Source organism: Xenopus laevis, chromosome 7L (genome assembly GCF_017654675.1).
Source record: "Xenopus laevis strain J_2021 chromosome 7L, Xenopus_laevis_v10.1, whole genome shotgun sequence".
Taxonomy (NCBI): Eukaryota; Metazoa; Chordata; class Amphibia; order Anura; family Pipidae; genus Xenopus; species Xenopus laevis.
In genome coordinates this window covers 12,296,592-12,319,811 of record NC_054383.1, presented here as the reverse complement: position 1 = coordinate 12,319,811, position 23,220 = coordinate 12,296,592, and the positions used below count along the sequence as shown (strand labels likewise).

Here is a 23,220-nt window from a genome sequence, read left to right as displayed (position 1 = left end):
TGAAAACAAAGTTTACCTTCCATTTTTTTTTTTTGTCTTAAATAAAGTACGGGGGCACAAAGTACTGTGAGCACGGAATGATCCTTCTCTGCTTAATTATCAGCGTCCATTGTACTTTGCATCAGCAGAGGTTTCCTCGTAATGTTAATAGATTACTATCCTTTGCTGTTATAAACAGGCGCAAGAATTATGGCGGATTCTTATATCTTAAATTCCAAACACGAAGAGCCATGGCCTTATTAGTGAAAGCCCAAAGTAACAGTTTTCCGCAGTGCTCCAACTATGTCATGCCCTACTGTACAGTTCTGCATCATATGTTGGTGCTTTATAGAAGTTATTAACTCTGTTGTTAAATAGAGAATATTTTCCCTTCAAGGTTATGAATATTACTCTGCTTATTGCTCTGCAATTCCGAGCAAGTGTACATTAAAGGGATACTGTCATGGGAAAAAAATTTTTCCAAAATGAATCAGTTAATAGTGCTGCTCCAGCAGAATTCTGCTCTGAAATCCATTTCTCAAAAGAGCAAACAGATTTTTTTATATTCAATTTTGAAATCTGACATGGGGCTAGACATATTGTTAATTTCCCAGCTGCCCCAAGTCATGTGACTTGTGCTCTGATAAACTTCAGTCACTCTTTACTGCTGTACTGCAAGTTGGAATGATATCACCCCCCTCCCTTTTCCCCCCCAGCAGCCAAACAAAAGAACAATGGGAAGGTAACCAGATAACAGCTCCCTAACACAAGATAACAGCTGTCTGGTAGATCTAAGAACAACACTCAATAGTAAAAACCCATGTCCCACTGAGACACATTCAGTTACATTGAGAAGGAAAAACAGCAGCCTGCCAGAAAGCATTTATCTCCTAAAGTGCAGGCACAAGTCACATGACTGGGGGCAGCTGGGAAATTGACAAAATGTCTAGCACCATGTCAGATTTCAAAATTAAATATAAAAAAATCTGTTTGCTCTTTTGAGAAATGGATTTCCGCGCAGAAGTCTGCTGGAGCAGCACTATTAACTGATGTGTTCTGAAAAAAACATGTTTTCCGATGACAGGATCCCTTTAATGCAATTGGTCCCATAACCACCCTCTGCATTCACAGTCCACAACAGGCTGCAAATACCTCCAGCTCCAATGAGTATTAAAGGGTTCTGCCTAACCAATTCCTTGTGCAATAATATGCGAATAAACAGTGCAATGACAGCAGGCTTTACATCTCGCCAATGGAAAGATCTATATACAGAAATAAAAGAATTTATCTGTATACATATAGCAATATATAACTCTAGAACTGTAAAATAACATTCTCGGTCTCTTACAGCACTGGCATGACTCGTATACGTAGCATAAATAAAAGAACATATTATAGAAACATTTCTGTGACTCATCAGGGACAGTAATTTTTTTAAAATAAAGGGAAAAAAGTACATTGAATACTGGGAAGTTCGAAAAGATTTTTCTAGTACAGTTTATGGAGATGTAATGTAGGAATTATTTCTATGGCTTTACTAATCTGTAATGGCTTTGTTGTGGTCTAACACGTGGCTAGACCTCAATCCTAATTATAATCAGCACAGAATGAACTGCAGAACAAGTTATAGATCAAAGATTACAATCCCTTTATGAGACACAGATATAATCAGAGCTGTCTGTAATGGTGGCAGGGTCCAAAATAAAATTAATCTTTTCGGGGAGGGCAACACATTTAGTTCATACAGAGCAGGGTACATTGCAAAAGAACAGGCACAATCTGCCATGGTTTTTGCACTTTGCTCCCTGCCCTACACCTAAATGAATAACTGCACGTCTCTGGGCCCCAAAACTCACCACAGACCTGCATTTTCCCAGTAAATACAGGGCTGCCTGTGGGGAGGCTCATAGGTGTCCCCGTCCCACCCCCTAACGTGTGTTCAATTCTGATGCATTTTAGGTAATGGCTGCGATGGGACCCTGTACTTACCAACTAAGGATTACTAAGGGGCACACTTTTGCACCACTTACTGCTCTTGTGCTTCCGTCCAGTGTCTTATCTGTATGACCACTAAAGTGTTACTGTTATTATTTTACCTTATGCTAATTTCTTATTCACACACTATAGGCACCATCTCTCCCTACTATACCTGCTATTCCACAGTCACACTCCCTTCCCAGAGACTATTATCCACTGTTACTATAGACACCATTTCTCCCTACTATACCTGCTATCCCACAGTCACACTCCCTTCCCAGAGACTATTATCCACTGTTACTATAGACACCATTTCTCCCTACTATACCTGCTATCCCACAGTCACACTCCCTTCCCAGAGACTATTATCCACTGTTACTATAGGCACCATCTCTCCCTACTATACCTGTTATCCCACAGTCACACTCCCTTCCCAGAGACTATTATCCCACTGTAACTATAGACACCATCTCTCCCTACTATACCTGCTATCCCACAGTCACACTCCCTTCCCAGAGACTATTATCCACTGTTACTATAGACACCATCTCTCCCTACTATACCTGTTATCCCACAGTCACACTCCCTTCCCAGAGACTATTATCCCACTGTAACTATAGACACCATCTCTCCCTACTATACCTGCTATCCCACAGTCACACTCCCTTCCCAGAGACTATTATCCCACTGTTACTATAGGCACCATCTCTCCCTACTATACCTGCTATCCCACAGTCACACTCCCTTCCCAGAGACTATTATCCCACTGTTACTATAGGCACCACCTCTCCCTACTATACCTGCTATCCCACAGTCACACTCCCTTCCCAGAGACTATTATCCCACTGTTACTATAGACACCATCTCTCCCTACTATACCTGCTATCCCACAGTCACACTCCCTTCCCAGAGACTATTATCCACTGTTACTATAGGCACCATCTCTCCCTACTATACCTGCTATCCCACAGTCACACTCCCTTCCCAGAGACTATTATCTGACTGTTAATATAGACACAACTATTTACCTTAATATTCATGCTACCATAGAGCAGTAAAGCCTTCATTTAAGGCTACAGCTGTTGCAACTAAAGCTTCCTTTTACTACTTAGAGCTGTTGCTCAGTAGGGGTTCCTGTCTACTTGTGTTCAGGGCCCCAGTTGCCCCATCACCACCTTAGAGACAGCTCTGGGAAAGATCACGAAGAGTTGTTTAAATTTGTACAATTCTCATACCCTTACAATGTTTTACAAATCAATAGCATCTTCTTAAAGAAATTTAGGGCCACTTCCTACATACTGCTTGTCCACAAAATATGTGGTGCGCAAGAGATTCACACAGCCAATTGATATTTCTACGCATTTAGTCCATGGCCAGTGATACAATTAGGAAATGCAAGTGATATCCAATCATGCTGCATACAGACATAGCACCATGCCATGGACATCATATGCCAACAGTCTTGTAAAATGGCCCTCAGAGAGATACTTTTCTGGCTTTATTCAAATGTAAAATATAGCTGTAAAATTTAATATTGCTTGTAAGCACAACTGCACGGGCCTGATTTCTTCCCTAGTTTGGATTTGCTGTGTAGCTTTCTGGCAGACACCAAAGGTTCGCCTTTCTTCTGACACTTCCAGAGGTCTCTCGGATAGTCAGAAGACTCGTGGAGCAATTTCATTGGTTGTATCCCCACTCGATTGATATATGATCTCCCTTTCTGTGCAGATGGAGCTTTGGCATCAGGAACAACATTTACGGGGTGGTAACTGCCACGATTTCTAATAAGAATGGAGAAAAAAATACAGGACACTGCAGTAGTACAATAATGTGATTCCAGTAAGCACTTTTTCCATATATGTTTATGCAGTTCATACATTTTGACTTGGTTTATTATAGTAGCCATTATTACTTGATTTCTAGTGCTGGGTTTCAATTACAGGTAGGGACCTGTTATCCAGAATGCTTAGGTGTTCCGGATAATGGATCTTTCCGTAAATTGGATCTTCATACCTTAAGTCTACTAGAAAATCATGTAAACATAAAATAAACCCAATAGGCTGGTTTTGCCTCCAATAAGGATTAATTATATCTTAGTTGGGATCATGTATAAGATACTATTTTATTATTATAGAGAAAAAGGAAATAATTTTTAAATATCGGGATAAAATTTAATCTATGGGAGTAATTCAGACCTTTCTGGATAACGGGATTCCGGATAATGGATCTCACACCTGTACTCTTATTCCTTTCCTGACACTCTCCAGCTTGAAATTAAAATCCTATCTTGCAGTTGAGACAGAAGGCAGATAAATCCAGAGGTTACATTTTTACTGTTACCAATATATGTTATCAAAAGAAAGGGAATGCTGGAAAGGACACCCAGTTTCGATTCTCTTCAAATACCCACTAGATTTTAATGCACAATGGGTAAGATTCATCATAGAATGGAAATTTTAGGGGGTAAATTTATCAAAGAGTTAAGTTCCGCCACTAGAGTGACATTCTGCAGCTCTCATTTCTATGGGATTTGGAAGGCATATTTATCAATGGGTGAAAGTGAAATTTCTATCTCTGATAAATACGCCTTTAAAAAACCCATAGAAATGAATGGGAAGTGGCGGAATTTCACTCTAGTGGCGGAACTTCACTATTACTCTTTGATAAATATACCCCTAGGAGTGAAACTGGGTTCGCTTCCCAAGATTCCTATTGCTTTGCATAAAAATAAAGAGAGGGCCTACTAAGTCAAAATGTATCCAATATATATATATATATATATATATATATATATATATATATATATATATATATATATATATATATATATATATATATATATATGTATCTGTTATATGGAAACCAGTTATCCAGAAAGCTCCGAATTACGGAATTCTCGTCTCCCTTTTATCCCAATAATCCAAATTTTTAAAAATGATTTCCATTTTCTCTGTAATAATAAAACACTAACTTGTACTTGATCCCAACTAAGATGTAATTAATCCTTATTGGAAGCAAAACCAGCCTATTGGGTTTATTCAATGTTTACATTGATTTTCTAGTAGACTTAAGGTATTAAGATCCAAATATGGAAAGATCTGTTATCCTGAGCATTCTGGATAACAAGTCTCATACTTGTATAGGTCAGAAAAGACCCGTCCCTTTAATTCATCTGATGCCCTCTAGATTTTTTCTAGTTCAATAAGGTCTTATCAAATGAATTACCATTCATCGTTGGGAGAAGGTTTAGAAGGTCCATGAATGTGCTCTACACACAACTGGTCTGCATGAGTCACCAGACCCCCAATGTGAGGATCCAGTCATTATCCTAAGCCCTACATAAACTATCTTGCCAAAACCTTGTGGACAACTGCCTGTTCAACATCTTATTCTCAAACCAAGGGGATTAATATGAAGCAGGGCCTCCTTTGGTGCTATAACAGCCTCTACACGTCTGGGCCGATTTCCACTGGAAGTTGGAACATTGTTGCTGGGATTTGCTTCCATACAGCCATAACAGCATCACTGAAGCTGGTCACTGATATTGGGGGTCAGATCTTACTTATAGTCACTTTCTAATTCATCCTACACTGGCTTAGTTGGGTTGAAGTCAATCCAATCAAAGCACTTACGTAAGGATCACTCACCCTGGTGGCCTAGTGACCGTCAGGGATGCCCGCCACATACGCTCTTCTCCTTCCATCGCCCAGTCCTTCTATGACTGGTTTTACTCGCCGGCGTGATGACATCATCAGGCAAAATTCAAAGGTATTTAAAGGGGCTTTTGAATGTAACACATTGCCCATTGTTAGGTTCTACTTGCTAGTTTCCTGGGTGTTTATTCTTGGTGAATCCTGTTTGATCAGACTGTTATTGACCCTTGCCTGCTTGCTGACTATTCCGAACTCTCCAAACTGATCCTTGCCTGCCTGCTGACTATTCTACCTTCTCCAATCCTGCTCTTAGCCTGTCTGACCATTCTTTGAACTCTGCCTGCACCAACCTGACTATTCTTCAACTCTGATGGTGCTGGCCCAGTCTGCCTGACTGCACTTTCTTGTCTGGCCTGTCTTCTAAGTTGTGTTGCCTTCCATCCAATATCCTTGGTAAAACGGTCGTGCCCCATTGCTTGTCCAGATTCCTTTGCTTGCCTCCTCTCTTATTAAGACATGGCGGCATCCAATTTAGTGGCTGTTAAAGGCAGAAGCAAGAGCCGAGACCAGGGAGCCTAGCACTGGTTCTGGATTTAGGGTGCCGAAAATTACAACTTGGCCTAGTCTGTATGGGCCTGGCTTGGTGCATGAGTGCATTATTGAGCTGAAACAGGGAAGGAGTTTCCCTCAATGTTGCCTGTAGGAAGCATGGAATAGTAAAGTAATTGTATGGTGTAGTGACACCTGTGTTAGCAATGATGGAAGTAGCTGAAATAGCCATCTCCAAAAATTACAGTTGTTCCCATGCATTTGGCCACATAGTGTAAGTGCATAGTGTATAAAAAATGTTATAAACAAAAATAATTCATATGGTACATACTGGCACTTGCTTTTCCTGTTAGCTGGAACAGGCCCAACCTAAAAAAAAGGAAACATATAAATTAAATTTCATTCTAGCAGTACCTAGAGCATTTAAGATACAATGTTGTCTATAGTACAGTCGCATGTGCTAGTGGCCAGGTTTTTGCCTTAAATGAGTTGTTCACCTTTAATTTAACTTTTAGTTAAAGAGAGTGACAATTTGCAACTGGTTTTCATTTTCTGTTATTTGTGTTTTTTTTAGTTATTTAGCTTTTTGTTCAATAGCTCTCCAGTTTGCAATTTCAATAATCTGGCAGGGTCTGACTGGGGGGCCCCGGACCCACCTGGGCCACTACCTTAGGGCCCTCAACACCCCTGCCCCAAAAACTCAACCCTCCTCCAGCTGTCTCCCCGCCATTGTGTGTGTACCTTTCCACGTCAGGAGGAGGAGGTTGGGTAGCGGCAACAGATTGTGGCATGGTCTGGGTCTAGCCCGGCGAGGCCCACAAGAGCTGGGGCCCACTGGGTTTTTTCCTGGTGTCCCTCCTGCCCAGTCCAACCTTGGTTGCTAGGGTCCAAATTACCCTAGCAACCATTCACTGATTTGAATAAGAGACTGGAATATGAATAGGTGAGGGTCTGAATAGAAAGATGAGTAACAAAAATAGCAATAACAATACATATTTAGTTTTACAGAGCATTTGTTTTTCAGATAATTCAAAAATGATAAAAAAGAAAAAATGACGACCAGTTGAAATGTTTCTTAGAATAAGCCATTCTATAGCATACTAAAAGTTAATTTAATGGAGAAGCACTCATTTAAAGAGTCATCCCTTGTTATACTTCACTGTGCAATCTTATAGAAGGGTAGTTAAAGGAAAACTATACCCCTCAAGCAATGTAGGTCTCTATAACATTTTTTTTGCATAAAACAGCTCATATGTAAAACCCTGCTTCATGTAAATAAACCATTTTCACAATAATATACTTTTTTAGTTATATGTGCCATTGGGTAATCATAAATAGAAAATTGCCATTTTAAAAAATAAGGGCCGCCCCCTGGGATCATATGATTCACTGTGCACACAAACAAACCAAACTATGAGCCAATTAACAGACAGAGTTGTGTCTTTTGCTTCCACACTTCTTCCTGTTACAGTTAGTGCTGCAGTATTTCTGGTCAGGTGATCTCTGAGGCAGCACACAGACCATCATAAAATGGTGGTTCAAGGCAAGAGATGTAAAAGGGCAATATTTACTTAAATATATATTCCAGTTTGATAAGAATTTAATATGCCACTTAATTTGATATAAACTATCTGTTGCTTAAATATTCATTTTGGGCGTATAGTTTTCCTTTAATTAAAATTATCAAACCAAGAACAAGCACTGCAGCTACAGAGCAATGAGTTTGAGCTAAGACGACAGCCATGCTGGGCTGTTTCCTATGAGCGCCGGCTGAGAAACAACACAGTGGAAGAGTCCACAGTAGCAGAGTGGGAGAGTCCAGCCTAAACTTCCTATTAACTCCAGTGTTCCAGGATGGACCTTTTCTCACAGGCCCCTGCTGTATCAGAATTGGTATTTATTCCTTTAGCAGCAAAGATCAGACATGGGGAATGTATTTATATTTATATATTTTTTAAAGAGATGTTCTCTCACTATAGCATCCCCGACACTTGCTTGGCTGTTCTTGATTTGACGGTTCTGATAATACTCCAGTTGTTTTTCAGAAAGTTCCACTCGCAGTAGCAGATTCTCCATGAACTGCTGTAGCCGCCTTTTACCATGAAACTCCTTTTCAGCTGCTGCCTCCAGAAAATGGTTTATTGAAACAACTTGTCTGCAAAATAATAAAACATTATCTGATGTGTATATAATACACAAGATACATAGTCCACTCGGTGCACACCATATACTACATCTATACCTGGGTCCCTCAGCAACAAAAACATATACAGTAAAAACTAACAGCTGTTTACATACTCCTGATGAAGGTCCCTGTATAGGACAGAAACGTTGAGTATTCTGCATATATTATCTGTTTAAATAAATCTTTTTCGCTATTTTTCAAATAGAGAGAGACGCAGTTTTGTTAGTTTTTAATGCACAAGATATATATATATATATATACACACACACACAGGTATTGGACCTGTTATCCAGAATGCTTGGACCTAGGATCTTTCCGTAATTTGGATCTGCATACCTTAAGTCTACTAAAAAGTAATTTAAACATTAATTAAACCCAACAGAATTGTCAGCCTCCAATAAGGATTAATAATATCTCAGTTCAGATCAAGTACAAGCTGCTGCGTTCTTATTACAGGGAAAAGGAAATCAATTTGTTAAATTTGAATTGATTGTTTAAAATTGAGTCTATGGTCTTCCTGTAATTCAGAGCTTTCTGGATAACAAATACCATACCTGTATACAGGGGCAATCCTGGGCATTGTGCTGTCTGAGGCAGTCTTCCTTTCGCCGCCCCTCACCCCTCTCCACGGCACTCACCTTTTCAGCACCGGAGGGGGTTGGGTGCGGTCCACGTCGTGCCGGAGGGGGTCGGGGGTGGTCCACGTCGCTAGTGCAGAGAGCATAATTGCTCTTAAGATGGCCATAGACGCAAAGATCTGATCGTACAAATCGAGGATTCGTACGATTTGCGGACCGTGTGTAGAGAGTCCCGACATTTTTCGTCCGGCGGAGATCGGTCGTTTGGTCGATCGGACAGGTTAAAAGATTTCTGTCGGCTGCCGATAATATCTCTGCGTGTATTGCCGATCGTATGATTTTCAGAGGGAGACTGTCACTGGCTTTGGTCGGACATAACTTTCGTACGATTGCTGTCAGGGGCAGAACATCGGCTGATCTGTTCTTTTGTACTTTATTTGATCGGAATGGTAAGTGGCAGGTCGGGAGATGGGAAGTAAGATTGTACGTTGATTTGTACGATCGGATCTTTACTGTATATATCTTTACATATTTATACAGTATATATATATATATTTCACACTAACCATTATGACTATCCTGTAAAATATGTCCTTATAAACAGAGTTCCATAATCTGTATAAAAGCACTCGCCCTTCATCGTTTTTTTTACCTGATTTAGTCTGCTAATGATTTAATTTGCTCACAGTTTTAATCTTCCCTTTGTACAGAGTCAAACAGTACACAGAATCCATCACAGAGGCCCTTGCCTCATTAGAGTCTACCCTTGACATAACCTCATACAGGCATGAGACCTGTAATCCAGAATGCTTGGGACCTGGGGGGATAAGAAGGGGAGAAGAAGTTACAACTTCTGGCGACTCTGGAAAAACGAAGAGACGTGTTGGTTTTAATGATTGCCGGTGGAGAAGCTTTTTCGGGAGATTTGTGCCCGCAGTAGCGCAAAATCTTCCCGTCGCCCATTACCTTTACACAACTCCAGGGGACAGTTTTAAACCAGAGCAGACAGAATATTTGACTTGACCCCAGATAGAGTCATTTATCTAGGAAAGGAGAATCCAGCTAAACCCTCTTATCATATGTACTATTCTAGTACAGGTATGGGATCAGTTATCCGGAAACCCAGTATCCAGAATGCTCCGAATTACAGAATGGCCGTCTCCCGTAGACTCTTTATCCCATAGACCCTCATAGACATTTTATCCAAATAATCCAAATTTTTTAAAAATGATTTCCTTTTTCTCTGTAATAATAAAACAGTAGCTTGTACTTTATCCCAACTAAGATATAATTAATCCTTATTGGAAGCAAAACCAGCCTATTGGGTTTATTTAATGTTTACATGATTTTCTAGTAGACGTAAGGTATGAAGATCCAAATTACGGAAAGATCTGTTATACGGAAAACCCCTGGTCCCAAGCATTCTGGAGAACAGGTCCCATACCTGTAGAACGTCAGGAAACACTATAAACAAATGTGTTTGTTTTCTCTGAGCCTCATTGCACAGTAACAAATGTTGCTCAGTACTGCCAGTAATAACTGGAACCCCATGGGAACGAAGGCTTTTTTTCCATGCTCTCATACACTGTAGCTTGTCTTTGTAATTCTCTAAGGCACTGCTAAACATGCTGTTAGCGCGTTATGGAACATTTCATCACTGGTGATTCCTTCATTTCCAGCTTACTTCTAGTTTTCAACAGTTTTGGATGATTAATGCAAGTGTAATACATCTACAAGGAAATGGATGGGACAGCACTTGTACAAGTTTGCTGGTAATGGCACAACGCCACTGTGTATACACATTTTACATTTTAATAAAAGATATTTATTGTGAGTATCTGCATGAATAGTCTAAAGTGACAGCTGCACTGCTTCCCAAGCACTAACCTATTAGGAGGAACAGGTGAACTTCCCCTTTATGTGTGAGATTTTACACGTCCAACCACGTGAAAGTTGTAATATGCCCTATAAGGGTGCTGGACATAGGTAAAACTGCCAATGGTTTAAAGGAGAATTAAACCATAAAAAGAATATGGCTAAAAATGTCATATTTTATATACTGAGCTTATTGCACCAGCCTAAAGCTTCTCAATAGCAGCAATGATCCAGGACTTCAAACTTGTCACAGGGGGTCACCATCTTGGAAAGTGTCTGTGACACTCACATGCTCAGTGGGCTCTGATTGGCTGTTGAGAAGCTAAGCTTAGGGCTCGTCACTAATTATCCAGCAGAAAATGAGCTTCCCCTGTAATATAAGCTGATGCTACAGGGCTGATTATTAAATTCTGATGCTAATTGCACTGGTTTCTGTGCTGCCGTGTAGTAATTATCTGTATTAATTACTAATCAGTCTTATATTGTGACATTTCTATTCTATGTGTACTGTATATTGTGAGTGGGTCCCTAAGCTCAGTAAGTGACAGCAGCACAGAGCATGTGCAGTGAATCAGCAGAAAAGAAGATGGGGAGCTACTGGGGCATCTTTGGAGACACAGATCGTTACTGCTAAAGGGCTGTGGTTGCTTTGGGCTGGTACAGAAGCACAAAACATAATGTACAACATTTCTAGCTACTTCTTTAGTTACGCTTTAGTTCTCATTTAAAGGTCCAGTATATGCCTAAAATCTGGAAACACAGCAGCTAGGATTCTCTAAACTAAAGAGGGTCTGCGGGAGATTGCCATGCCTACAAAGTACCTACATGCCAATGTTGTTCTCAACCACTCAACCTAAGCTTCCCGTTAAATACCTCAAGAACTTTCTACCAGATACCACAACAGGCAGCAGGGGAGCCTCCATACATTTGCCAATGTTGCTAACTCGATCTGAAGGGAATGAGAGGGCAATTTATGTCAGCCATCTATGACCATCTGTGTAAGCCAAAATATTATAATATTCAAGTGTGAAAAGGTGCTCTTTAAATGCTTAAAATACCCACTTTTAACCAAATTGTTTAAAATCAGCTCCCAATGTCCTCAGCAAATCAGCATTGGTATCCTTGTACCTGTACTTGACAGGGTCAAAGGCTGACAAAGCTTATATTTTGCACAGTGATGTCTATATTTAATCGGATGTTACTAATCCATACCTTCCCAGATTTCCTAGAATCCTCTTATGGATCAGGAATGCTCTTCCAAACCACACTCAACACACTGGGTCTCTAGACAGGGACATAAGGAGCAGTTGCTAACTCGTCCTCTTAAGAAATCGAGCAGAAGTGTGACTTATATTGGTTCCCAGACCTCTTCTAAGGCAATCTGATTGGCCATCTTAAATTTTAATTGGTTACTTGGCCAGATAGGTTGCCCCACTGTTAGAAGCAGGGTAACTAGTGACACTTGCCATGTGGACTTGGTTCTTTTAGCCAACAACTGGATCAAATCGGGTACTTGTCTGAGTACTGACTGCAAACAAGCGCTGAGACAGACCTTTGTAGAAGGGATTTTCTGCCAGGCCTGATTAGTATCTGAATGAATTGGGGGGGGGGGTGTTACATATAGTCCAGTAGACTGACAATTCTTAGTCCAAGAAAGGCAAAGCCATCAGAAAGCAAAACTCTGTAGCCTCCAACTTGAGAAAAGTACTCTTTAAATGACATAGCCAACCTTAGGCCTCCTGCTGTTGGCAACCTACAACCCCCAGCACCCCTTTAAGGGTGAGTTCACACGAGGAGATTCGGGGAGATTCTGGTGACTAATCGCCTCGTCTTCTGAGCGACAATCTCCCCGAACTGCCTCATCGTGTTTTCCCATAGGCTATAATGAAAAGTCGCCTGCGCTAAAGCACACTCGGCGATTCGTTTTCCGAAGTCGCCCCGAAGTTGCCTCCGTGAGACAAAATCTCCCCGAATCTCCTTGTGTGAACTAACACCAACTGTCTGTAGGTAACTGCAAGTAGTAGCTCAGCAAAGAACTGGAGAGCCTCATACTGATATTCCTGTAAAAATAAAAAAAATTCAGACCATATGGTGATATTAGGGGTCTCTCTGTTCTGTATGTATACTTCCCACTTTTCTAAGTAGCATGAAATCTGTAATAAAATAGATACACTTACACACACACAATTCCCCGCTGTATCCCTCCCACCAGACTATTTTCTCTCCCTCTCAAATCCCTGCTAATAGAATGTCTCCTGCTGTGTAATCGGTAAAACAAACCTACTACCTGCTGCTTAGCTTTCAAGTCACCTGTGGAAGCCCTGCTTTAAATTCCTCCCTAGATCTACAAAATAGGAGATGCACAAATACATTGGTGTATTCATTAGTGATGGGTGTAGCTATTGTTTTCCAAGCACCCCTGAACTATACGACAGGTTCAGTGCCACGGTCTCCAATACATCTAACCTTTCCCTTCTATTTATTCACTCACCACTTATTCATATAGTGTGAAAAACATGACATACATTGCTTATTCCACCCAAATCTGTGCATATTGATCACTGTGGCCCCAGAATCATACCAACAGACAAAGGGTTCCTTTGTTTGTTTTAGTTTGGATCAAGTACAAGGTAGAGTCCTGTGGGGGTCCATTTTTTGGGACCCGTACCCGACCCATACCCACAACCTGCAATCCGCAACCCGGACCCGCATTCTTACCCGCTTGGAACCACTATCTGACCCTACCCGCAAGTACCTTATCCGCAACCCGGACCCACAACCCGCTGACCATCAAGAATCAGGAAGTGCTGTCATTGTAAACTGGAAGTGACATCATCGGAAGTAGCCTTGATCAGAAAAAAAGGAGTAAAACAGGAAGTGCTGTCATTGTAAACCGGAAGTGACATCATCGGAAGTAGCCGTGACCAGAAAAAAGGAGTAAATATCACTATTGAAAAGACCCGTGGCCCGAGCCGCGACCCGCAAACCCGCAGAACTGCCGACCCGCGTCTTTACCCACACCCAGATCTTCTCCCCTCAACCCACAAGGTACCGCAGATTTTTGCGGGTAACCTGCGGGTACCCGACCCTGCAGGACTCTAGTACAAGGTACTGTTTTATTATTTATTTATAATTTTTAAAAAAAATTTGATTATTTGGATAAAATGGAGTCTATGGGAGACAGTCTTCACTTTCTACAGGCCACAAATAACCATAAAGAATCTTTGTCAACCCTATGCCTTCAAAAATGTCTACCTGGCTTTAATACCACTTTGCAACCTGTATCATATACACCACAATCTCATAGCAGAGTTTCAAGGTGTCGCTTTCTACAGGTCACGAGTAAACAAAGATAGTCTATATGCCAACCCGACCATGCCCTCAAAATGTCAGAAGACACCATGTTCTCTTCGCTGGTTTCTGCAATTGGGATAATCAGGCTGATTGAAGAAATTTGGTAAGATGTAAGGAAGAGTTTAGGAAAAAGAAAAGGAACAATGGCACTTTACACATGGGGGGGGGGAGATTTTGGGCATTTTTTACTCTAAAATAAAAAGGAAAATGGCCAAAATCATTGTCCTATATGATGATTATTGGTGCAAGCATTTGCCAGGCATCTATATTCTGATCAATGTCTTGAACTACTTCTTTTTGAGCAATTGTAAATAAAACACTGTACAAATACCCAAGTTACCCAAATTATCAACAATGCACAGTTTATCATACTTACTCCTCTTTCCTCTGAAGTTCCTGCTCAGATTCGGTCAGCCGCTGCCGAAGTACCGCAATCAACTCAACGGCAGCGTCGACCTGTCGACTAAGTGCCCGCTCTCGGCGCTGAACCTCCTGTTTCTTCTGAGAGAGCTGTAGAAAAGCCGCCCGAACTTCCAGCAGCTCGGAAGTTTTCTGGCAAAGTTCTTTATTCAGTTTCTCAATTCTTTTCTCGATGGTCTTATCCACCGTTTCTACAATTTGTTCAAGCATGTCCATCTCTCGCTGCTCCAGCTTAGTCCTGTTTGCAGGGAACTCCGAGAGAGAATTATGGAGGCCCGGAGAGTCGGCAGGATAGGGGTTTTTCGGGAGAGGTGAAAGCCTTTCAGATACTTCCATGGGAACACTTATCTTTCGGCATTCATTTGTCATGTTGTGAAAAGATGGAGAGCTACTCGTTGGTTTTAAGTCATCTGTAGCATTTATCTGCGTCTCCTGCAGGGGTCCTATGGACGCTTTAAGGGCGTTATCTTTCAGGGCGCAATAAATGCCTGATTTCCCACAAATATACCTTTCCTCATAGCTGTGCATGTAGTCTATATGCGCCCGCAAGGAAGACAAGCTTCTGAAACGGGCATTTTCTCCGCATTGAGGGCAGCAGAAAAGCTTGTATAAGTTGCCATTTCTCACAGAGTCTGGCCATGCGGGTTTACTTCCTTCGAATGGTTTCTGTTGCATTACCAGTAGGGATGCACCAGCTGAATCCTATCTTCTCGGCTGTTTTGCAGGATTTGGATTTGGAGTCTTAAAGGAGAACTAAACCCTAAAATTGAATATGATTAAAAATGCCATATTTTATATAGTGAACTTATTGCACGAGGCTAAAGTTTCAGCTTGTCAATAGCAACAATGATCCAGGACTTCAAACTTGTCACAGGGGGGTCACCATGTTGGAAAGTGTCTGTGACACTCACATGCTCAGTGGGCTCTGATTGGCTGTTGAGAAGCTAAGCTTAGGGGTCTTCACTAATTATCCAGCAGAAAATGAGCTTCCCCTGTAATATAAGCTGATGCTACAGGTTTGCTGATTATTAAATTCTGATGCTAATTGCACTGGTTCCTGTGCTGCCATGTAGTAATTATCTATATTAATTACAAATCAGCCTTATATTGTGACATTTCTATTCTGTGTGTACTGTATATTGTGAGTGGGTCCCTAAATTCAGTAAGTGACAGCAGCACAGAGCATGTGCAGTGAATCAGCAGAAAAGAAGATGGGGAGCTACTGGGGCTTCTGTACCAGCCCAAGGCAACCACAGCCCTTTAGCAGTAAAGATCTGTGTCTCCAAAGATGCCCCAGTAGCTCCCCATTTTCTTTTCTGCTGATTCACTGCACATGCTCTGTGCTGCTGTCACTTACTGAGCTTAGGGACCCACTCACAATATACAGTACACATAGAATAGAAATGTCACAATATAAGACTGATTAGTAATTAATACATATAATTACTATATGGCAGCACATAAACCAGTGCAATTAGCATCAGAATTTAATAATCAGCCCTGTAGCATCAGCTTAAAATACCAAATCGAATCCGAATTTGCATATGCAAATTATGGACAGGAAAAAAAAAGTGGAATCCTGGCCAAATCCCAAACTGAATCCTGGATTAATATTTTAGGAGATAAGTGTTCCATAAAGCTTACAATCTTATTACTGATGCTTGGACTGCGGAATAAGGAGAACTGAGAACTAATACAAGCAATCAGGTACGGCTGCCTGAATTAGAATGACAACAAAATATGCAATTAAGAAAAACCACAAACTACATCTACGCACACAAACGCTTTATCAGGGCCTGGCGTAATTCAGATGTCCAATTTGTGGCCCTCAACTATTGTTCAACTGCAGCTCTCAGCATAACTCCCTTTGGCTGTCGCTGAGATGCTGGAAGTTGCAGTCTTCCTCTTAATAGGACCCATGTGATGCTGATGGGTTCAGTATAACATTTTGTAATTAAATATATCTGCCTCTTAGAGGACCCCTGTGATGCTGATGGTTCATTACATGATAATATTATACATAGTGCACTATTGAATAAACACAATATTCCCTATAGGAAAAGGCATTGGGGTGACTAAGGAGTATCTAGGGGAGTCACCATTAGATACGGTCCCTGCTCACGCACATAAATCATGTATGTTTCAGAGAGTGTCATGGCTGACATCTGGCCAAGTCTGATGGCAGTGATTCCCTGTGATTCAACTGTTGCTCGACTACAACACCCAGCATGCTTTAACCCTTGACTGTAGGCTGGAGGATGCTGAGAGATGCAGTCCATCTATACAGCTGTAGCTGGTGAGGGGAGGGGGGAATGCACTGACAGGGAAAATGATTGCTTTGTAGCTTTAATGTTAAAGCTGTGATTTCTTGCCAGAGTATTGAGTGCAGGATGATAAATGGAAGGAGCACCCCATCACCCTCCCTGCAGAGACTTACCTGACTTGTTGCTGATGTTGCTGGGAAAAAAAAAACAATCCCTTTTCAGCAGAGCCGTAAATCAGGTGCAGACTGACAGTTGCACATAGCCAAGCTGGAGCTCAGCAACCTGGGTACCCAAAGCATTTGCCTGCCTGGGGATGCAAGCTGCTCTTTCATTGGTCACTGAGCGAGGACATCTGATTGGTCTGGTGCTGTATCCCAGCCTGTTAGCGAAGGGGATTATGTCACCTTCGAGCACAGCAGGAGATGGAGATCAGTCGGTGAGCTGCTGAAATCTGTAACCACAATAAGAATGCGGTTTAAATGACTCCCAATAATGAGAGAACATTAATACATTCTAATGAGCACAGCTGCTCCTCGCTGATGCCATAAATCCCACAGTGCCGGGGTAAGAACAAGAAAATAAGGTAATAATCCCGTCTAGACGGCAGTTTTATAGGTACACTTTTCTTTCTTTTTTTCACCAGCAAACATTGAAGGTGATGTAAAGCCAAAAATAAGATTCATTTGTCTAATGAAAATGGGGCTCATTTATAAACACTGTGCAAATTTGCTCCTGGGCAGTTACCCATAGCAACCAATCAGTGACTGGCTTTTTACAGGCAGCTGCCGGTTGAACAATGAAAGCAAACATTTGATTGCCATAAGTTACTGCCCAGGTGCAAATTTGCCCAGTGTTTATAAATGAGCTCCAATTTGTCATTCTAAGTGACTTTCCAATACACAGTACACATTCACTACAAATATTCAGTGCATTTAAAGTTATTTGGAAATGCAATTGCTATTGAAAGCAGCATGGCAGAAGTCAGCTCTCTTCCAGGCAAGTCAGGTCTGTTCAAGGGCATGTTCACCTTTAAATTAACTTTTAGTATGATGTAGCAGGAGGATATTCTTCAAATACAAATATAAAGACAAATACTGCAATGGGTTTTTATTTTTTATTATTTGTGGTTTTTGGGTTATTTCGCTTTTTATTCAGCAGCTCTCCAGATTGCAATTCTAGCCATCTGGTTGCTAGATTCCAAATTATCATAGCAACCATGCACTGATTTGAATAAAAAACTGGAATATGAATATAGGAGGGACTGTAATAAAGATGAGTAATTAAAAGTTGCAATAACAATACATTTGTAGCCTTAAAGAGCATGGGGTCAGTGACCTCCAGGTAAACAGGGTCAGACTGGGCCTCCAATTGCCCCACAGACATATATATAATAAATATATATATATATATATATATATATATATATATATATATATAACAAACAAGGGAAAGTTGTGCTCACCACTATTTTTTAAAACCATTAGGCGGGGGTGCAATGAGGCTGTGACCACAAAATACATATAGTCAACTACAAGAGTCCTCTGCACTCAACCCATTATCAATATATTTAAGACAGCGACATTTGTGCATACTGCTACTGAAAAATGCCTTACCCTTTAAACAAAACAGGGATTGTTTGTCCATATATTGCAATATATTTAAGCTGGCCAACTACGTCAAAGTCATCCCATATCTGGCCAATCCTATGCTCAATTTTATCTGATTCATTAAGAATTCTATTGCTTCATTATACATTTTACAAAGGGACTAGGTTTTACCTGCAACTTACTTGCTGCTTTCAAAGTAAACCCCCATACTTGGCTGCCCTTTTATTAGACACCCTGTTTTGTTTAAAGGGTAAGGCATTTTTCAGTAGCAGTATGCACAAATGTCGCTGTCTTAAATATATTGATAATGGGTTGAGTGCAGAGGACTCTTGTAGTTGACTATATGTATTTTGTGGTCACAGCCTCATATATATATATATATTTAGAATAAACTATTCCTGGACCAGCACTCTTCTTTGTGATATAGTGTCTCTTTATTTCATATTGCAACTCTTCAACGTTTCAGTCCTCTTTGGTACCTTTCTCAAGGATGACTTTGAGATATCAAGTTTCAAAAATATACTCCAAAGAGTTCTATTCAAAGTTAAAAATCAATATTTTTATTGAATACAAAATTTAAAAGAGTAGGCATACAGACCCATTGATATTCCGCCTTAAGCGTTTCATACCAACTGGTGCTCAGGGGCGCTTTGCCAATGAGGCGAGTTGAGGCTGTCGCCTCAGGTGGCAGCACCCCACTAGGTACCCCACTGCTCCTGGTACTTTAAGAGCCGAATATTCAGTTTTCAAACCAGAAATTCGGCTCTTCTAGCGCAGAGAGCAGTTAGGCTCTCTGTGCTAGCGTAATGGCCCTCTCTGCCACCCTTGTGGACCCCCCCCGGACCCCCTCAGACGCAAAAAGGTAAACGCACGGTGGAGGAGGGGGGCAGCAGCAAGTGCTGCTGCCTCAGGCGGCGGAGGGGCCAGGATCGCCCCTGCTGGTACTTAATCATACTTAATCATAATCAAAGCTGTGCCTATGATTAAGTACCAGTTGGTATGAAACGAGTAAGGCGGAACATCAATGGGTCTGTATGCCTACTCTTTTAAATTTTGTATTTAATAAAAATATTGATTTTTAACTTTGAATAGAACTCTTTGAAGTATATTTTTGAAACTTGATATTTGGGCCCTTGTGGACTGGGCTATATTCCAAAAGAGACTTTGGCCCTTGAGACTGGCTCTATAGATTGCAGCTTTTGAGCATTATTACTATATATATATATATATATAGTGAATAAAGTACCCTTTCTTGTAAAATATAAGGAAAATATCATGGAACTCCGAGGTGACTTCTAATATCCTCATATTTTGCAACAGGGGGTACTTTATTATAATATACAAGTTTCAGTGAGTCATGTGACAGAAATGACATGACTAAGCTCCGTTTATAATCGCTGACATCATTAAGCATAGATAGAATTAACAGGATATTCATGGCACTTGTGTGTTATATATATATTACTGTAACGTAACTCTTGGGAATTGGCGTAGGAAAAAAACATACCCAAGTCCATGTGACATCAAAATGGACAATTAAAGGAAACCTGAACAAACAATTTCAAGAGTTTGGAGAATACAACTATTGTTTTTTTTAGGGTTCACTGTTTATAACTTTAGATTCTGTTAATGTTAGTTTTGTGATTTTTTGTATAAATTTGGAAGCCTGGGTATGTAGAGGAATGAAAATAATGATTCAGGTTGTTCCACTTTCACAGAGATGTGTTTATAAACGTTGTTCTCTCCGCCACGTAAATGCAGTTTGAAACAGGGCAGATAAATGCTCAATTGTTAAAGTATTTCAGGCTCAGACGGCACAGAACATGACATCATTACTCTGTACCATTTACAGAAGCTATTTGATATCATATTTAGCTACACAAACAGATACGTGATTTATCCCCCATACAATCTCAGCCCAGGTGGGTGTTAATGCCTGTGCCGTTGTTCAAATTTGCATTTGTTTCAAGGCATTAATGGGATGTACATAGAGATTTTCTGACTTTTTTTGGTTCAAGTCACCTTTTATGGTCCAATGTTTGTCCGGTGACTCATGTACAGAAATATGAAAACACTAAGGGGGTTAGTAATTAAAGGTCAAGTTGTGTTTTCCAGAAAAAAGTAAGTTTTTCTAGGGTTGTTCACTAAAAACTCAAAATTTTATGGATTAAAAAAAAATTGAATTTGTTGAGATTTATTAATGCCCCGAAGCTGCCAAAAGTCTGAATACGAAAATACTCCAGCTAAAACCTGTCTAGGTCATGGGAGAGATCCCTTGACCCATTTGGAGATGTTTTTTGCCTTCATGATTCTCGGGCTTTTATCACTCAAAAACCTGATCAATTCTAGGTTTCTTGTATAACAGAGTATTCGAGTTTTTCCCCCCCAGTTGTATTCAATCGAGTTTTTTACATTTGGGTTTTTTCATAAATAAGCAAACATTTGAGTTGTGTGTTTATTTGAGGTAGAAAAAACCTCACAAGCTCAACTTTAATAAATAAAAGGAGAACTAAACCCTGAAAATGAATATTGCTATAAAATTCCATGTTTTATACACTGAACTTATTGCACCAGCCTAAAGTTTCAGCTTGTCAATAGCAGCAATGATCCAGGACTTCAAACTTGTCACAGGGGGTCACCATCTTGGAAAGTGTCTGTGACACTCACATGCTCAGTGGGCTCTGATTGGCTGTTGAGAAGCTAAGCTTAGGGCTCGTCACTAATTATCCAGCAGAAAATGAGCTTCCCCTGTAATATAAGCGGATGTGGTTCGCCTTTGGGTTAACTTTTAGTATGTCATGGAACTGCCAATTCTAAACAACATTTCAATTAATCTTCATTATTTTATTTTTTTTATAGTTTTTCAATTATTTGCCTTCTTCTTCTCACTCTTCCCAGATTTTAAATGGGGGTCACTGACCCCCTCTAAAAACAAATGCTCTGTAAAGCTACTTTTTATTACTCATCTTTCTGTTCAGGCCTCTCCTTTTCATATTCCAGTCTCTTACTCAAATGAATGCATAGTTGTTAGGGTAATTTGGACCCTAGCAACCAGATTGCAAAAATGAAATGCAAACTGGAGAGCTGCTGAATAAAAAGCTAAATAATTTAAAAAACACAAATAATAAACAATGAAAACCAATTGCAAACTGTCTCAGAATATCACTATCTGCATCATACTAAAAGAACTCAAACATGAACAACCTTTTTAAATAATATATATTGAAATTGTGCAAAAAAAAAAAAAAACATTTTTGGATGGAAATCCCTTTCAATTTTTTTAACCTATAGCAAGCTGTTGTAGGTCTACTATGTTTTAAATATTGCAAGCAACAATGTAAGAAAAAAAATTATACCTTTCTCCTGTAGTGATCAAACATGGCTATAAAGTTTGTGGTTAATTTGGCTACACATGGTCTAATTTTAATTGCCAGCTTGACCCTCTAGTCAGCAGCCTATTGGACTTTGAAAGGGGGCAAACCGATAGCCGTACTGACAGAGATATCTATCGGCCAGTTTTAAAAATCCTTTGGGGAGAGAAGTGCATGAGCCCATTCATGTGGTGCATTACTGGGGGGTCTGCAAAGGCCCACATTATTTGTTACAGCACATGTGCGGCCAACAGGGCAAAGATCTGCCCATCTGACAATCTCCCTATCAAGAAGCATTTGGTATAGTCTGTTCTTCCTCTATAAGTTCCCATGGCACCAAACTGGGCTTTAGATGTAGGATGCACTGCCCATGGCCCCCTCATATCTTACCCCTGATACAGCAAAAGATTACGATTAGTACATTGTGGCAGAAAAGTAAAGGTGGCAACCCTAGTTATGTCCCATGTGCAGGGCCGCCATTAGAAATCACGGGGCCCCGTACAACAAAATTTCCTGGGGCCCCTGGCCCCGCCTACCCCAACCCCCACCCCAAATCCCGCCCACTCCACATCACAAAAAAAGACCACATAGACATCATAAAAAAGGTAACCCCCACACACACAAGTTATAAAAAGTTATTGATGGTCAGGCCCCCTTATAAGTTAAACTGTGAAACTGTGGTGCTAGGGCCCCCCATAAAAAAAATTTGTGGCCCTTTGTGCCCTCCCCCCTTCAAGTCACTGACTAACTCAGAGTTCGAGATCTGAAAAGCAGGAAGTAGTGTTCTGGCTATTATGTTACACATCCAGTCACTCCAGCCTTTATACATTACATTTTTGCCTTACTAACTATATTAGAAACATTATTTATTTTGCACAGCCTATCTATTTACCCAGTTTTTATTTTTACACTGAACTGTCCATTTAAAATAAACTCAACCCCCTGACATGACGATTACCCCTGGCTCGCCCAGCAACATTAGGAACAGCCCTGCTGTGGCACTTCCATTGTATCCCAACAAGGGAACACAGATGCCAAACGATCAAAGTCTCAGCACCTGCTCCACCTGTCTCTATGGGCGGGATCTTCCCACGGGGACGTCCATAATCGGGGAAAGGGGGGTGCAATAAATTCATGCTGCATTTATTTCCACACACTCTCAGTCCTTTGGAGCGAACTGCTATCAAAATAGTGATATAAATGAAGAGGTTTTTTTCTGTCAGGTCTCTTATAAAGGATTTGTGCATATATGCAAATCAGTGCAACGTGCAGTGGTACAGTCCAAAGTCAGCCAGCGACTGCGAGGGCGCGGTAGTCCCACCCAATCCCTGAGCAAGACGTAGTGGCGCCGGCCAATGGCTGAGAGGGGCGGGACTAGACGCGCTGGACGTTGTATTGTTGGGAAACA

General features: G+C 40.7%; 1 protein-coding gene across 1 annotated transcript; it reads right to left on the bottom strand.

Moving 5' to 3' along the window:
- Positions 1–3,443: 3,443 nt before the first annotated feature.
- znf365.L (zinc finger protein 365 L homeolog) lies at positions 3,444–23,057 on the bottom strand. The gene is made up of 6 exons (XM_018225112.2): positions 22,771–23,057; positions 17,008–17,285; positions 14,527–15,330; positions 8,133–8,313; positions 6,490–6,527; positions 3,444–3,737 (listed from the first exon to the last, which is right to left on the bottom strand). Exons 3-6 carry the CDS (start codon positions 15,243–15,245, stop codon positions 3,485–3,487), a joined length of 1,191 nt encoding a protein of 396 aa, XP_018080601.1. The 5' UTR covers positions 15,246–15,330; positions 17,008–17,285; positions 22,771–23,057; the 3' UTR covers positions 3,444–3,484.
- Between the last annotated feature and the right edge of the window lie 163 nt (positions 23,058–23,220).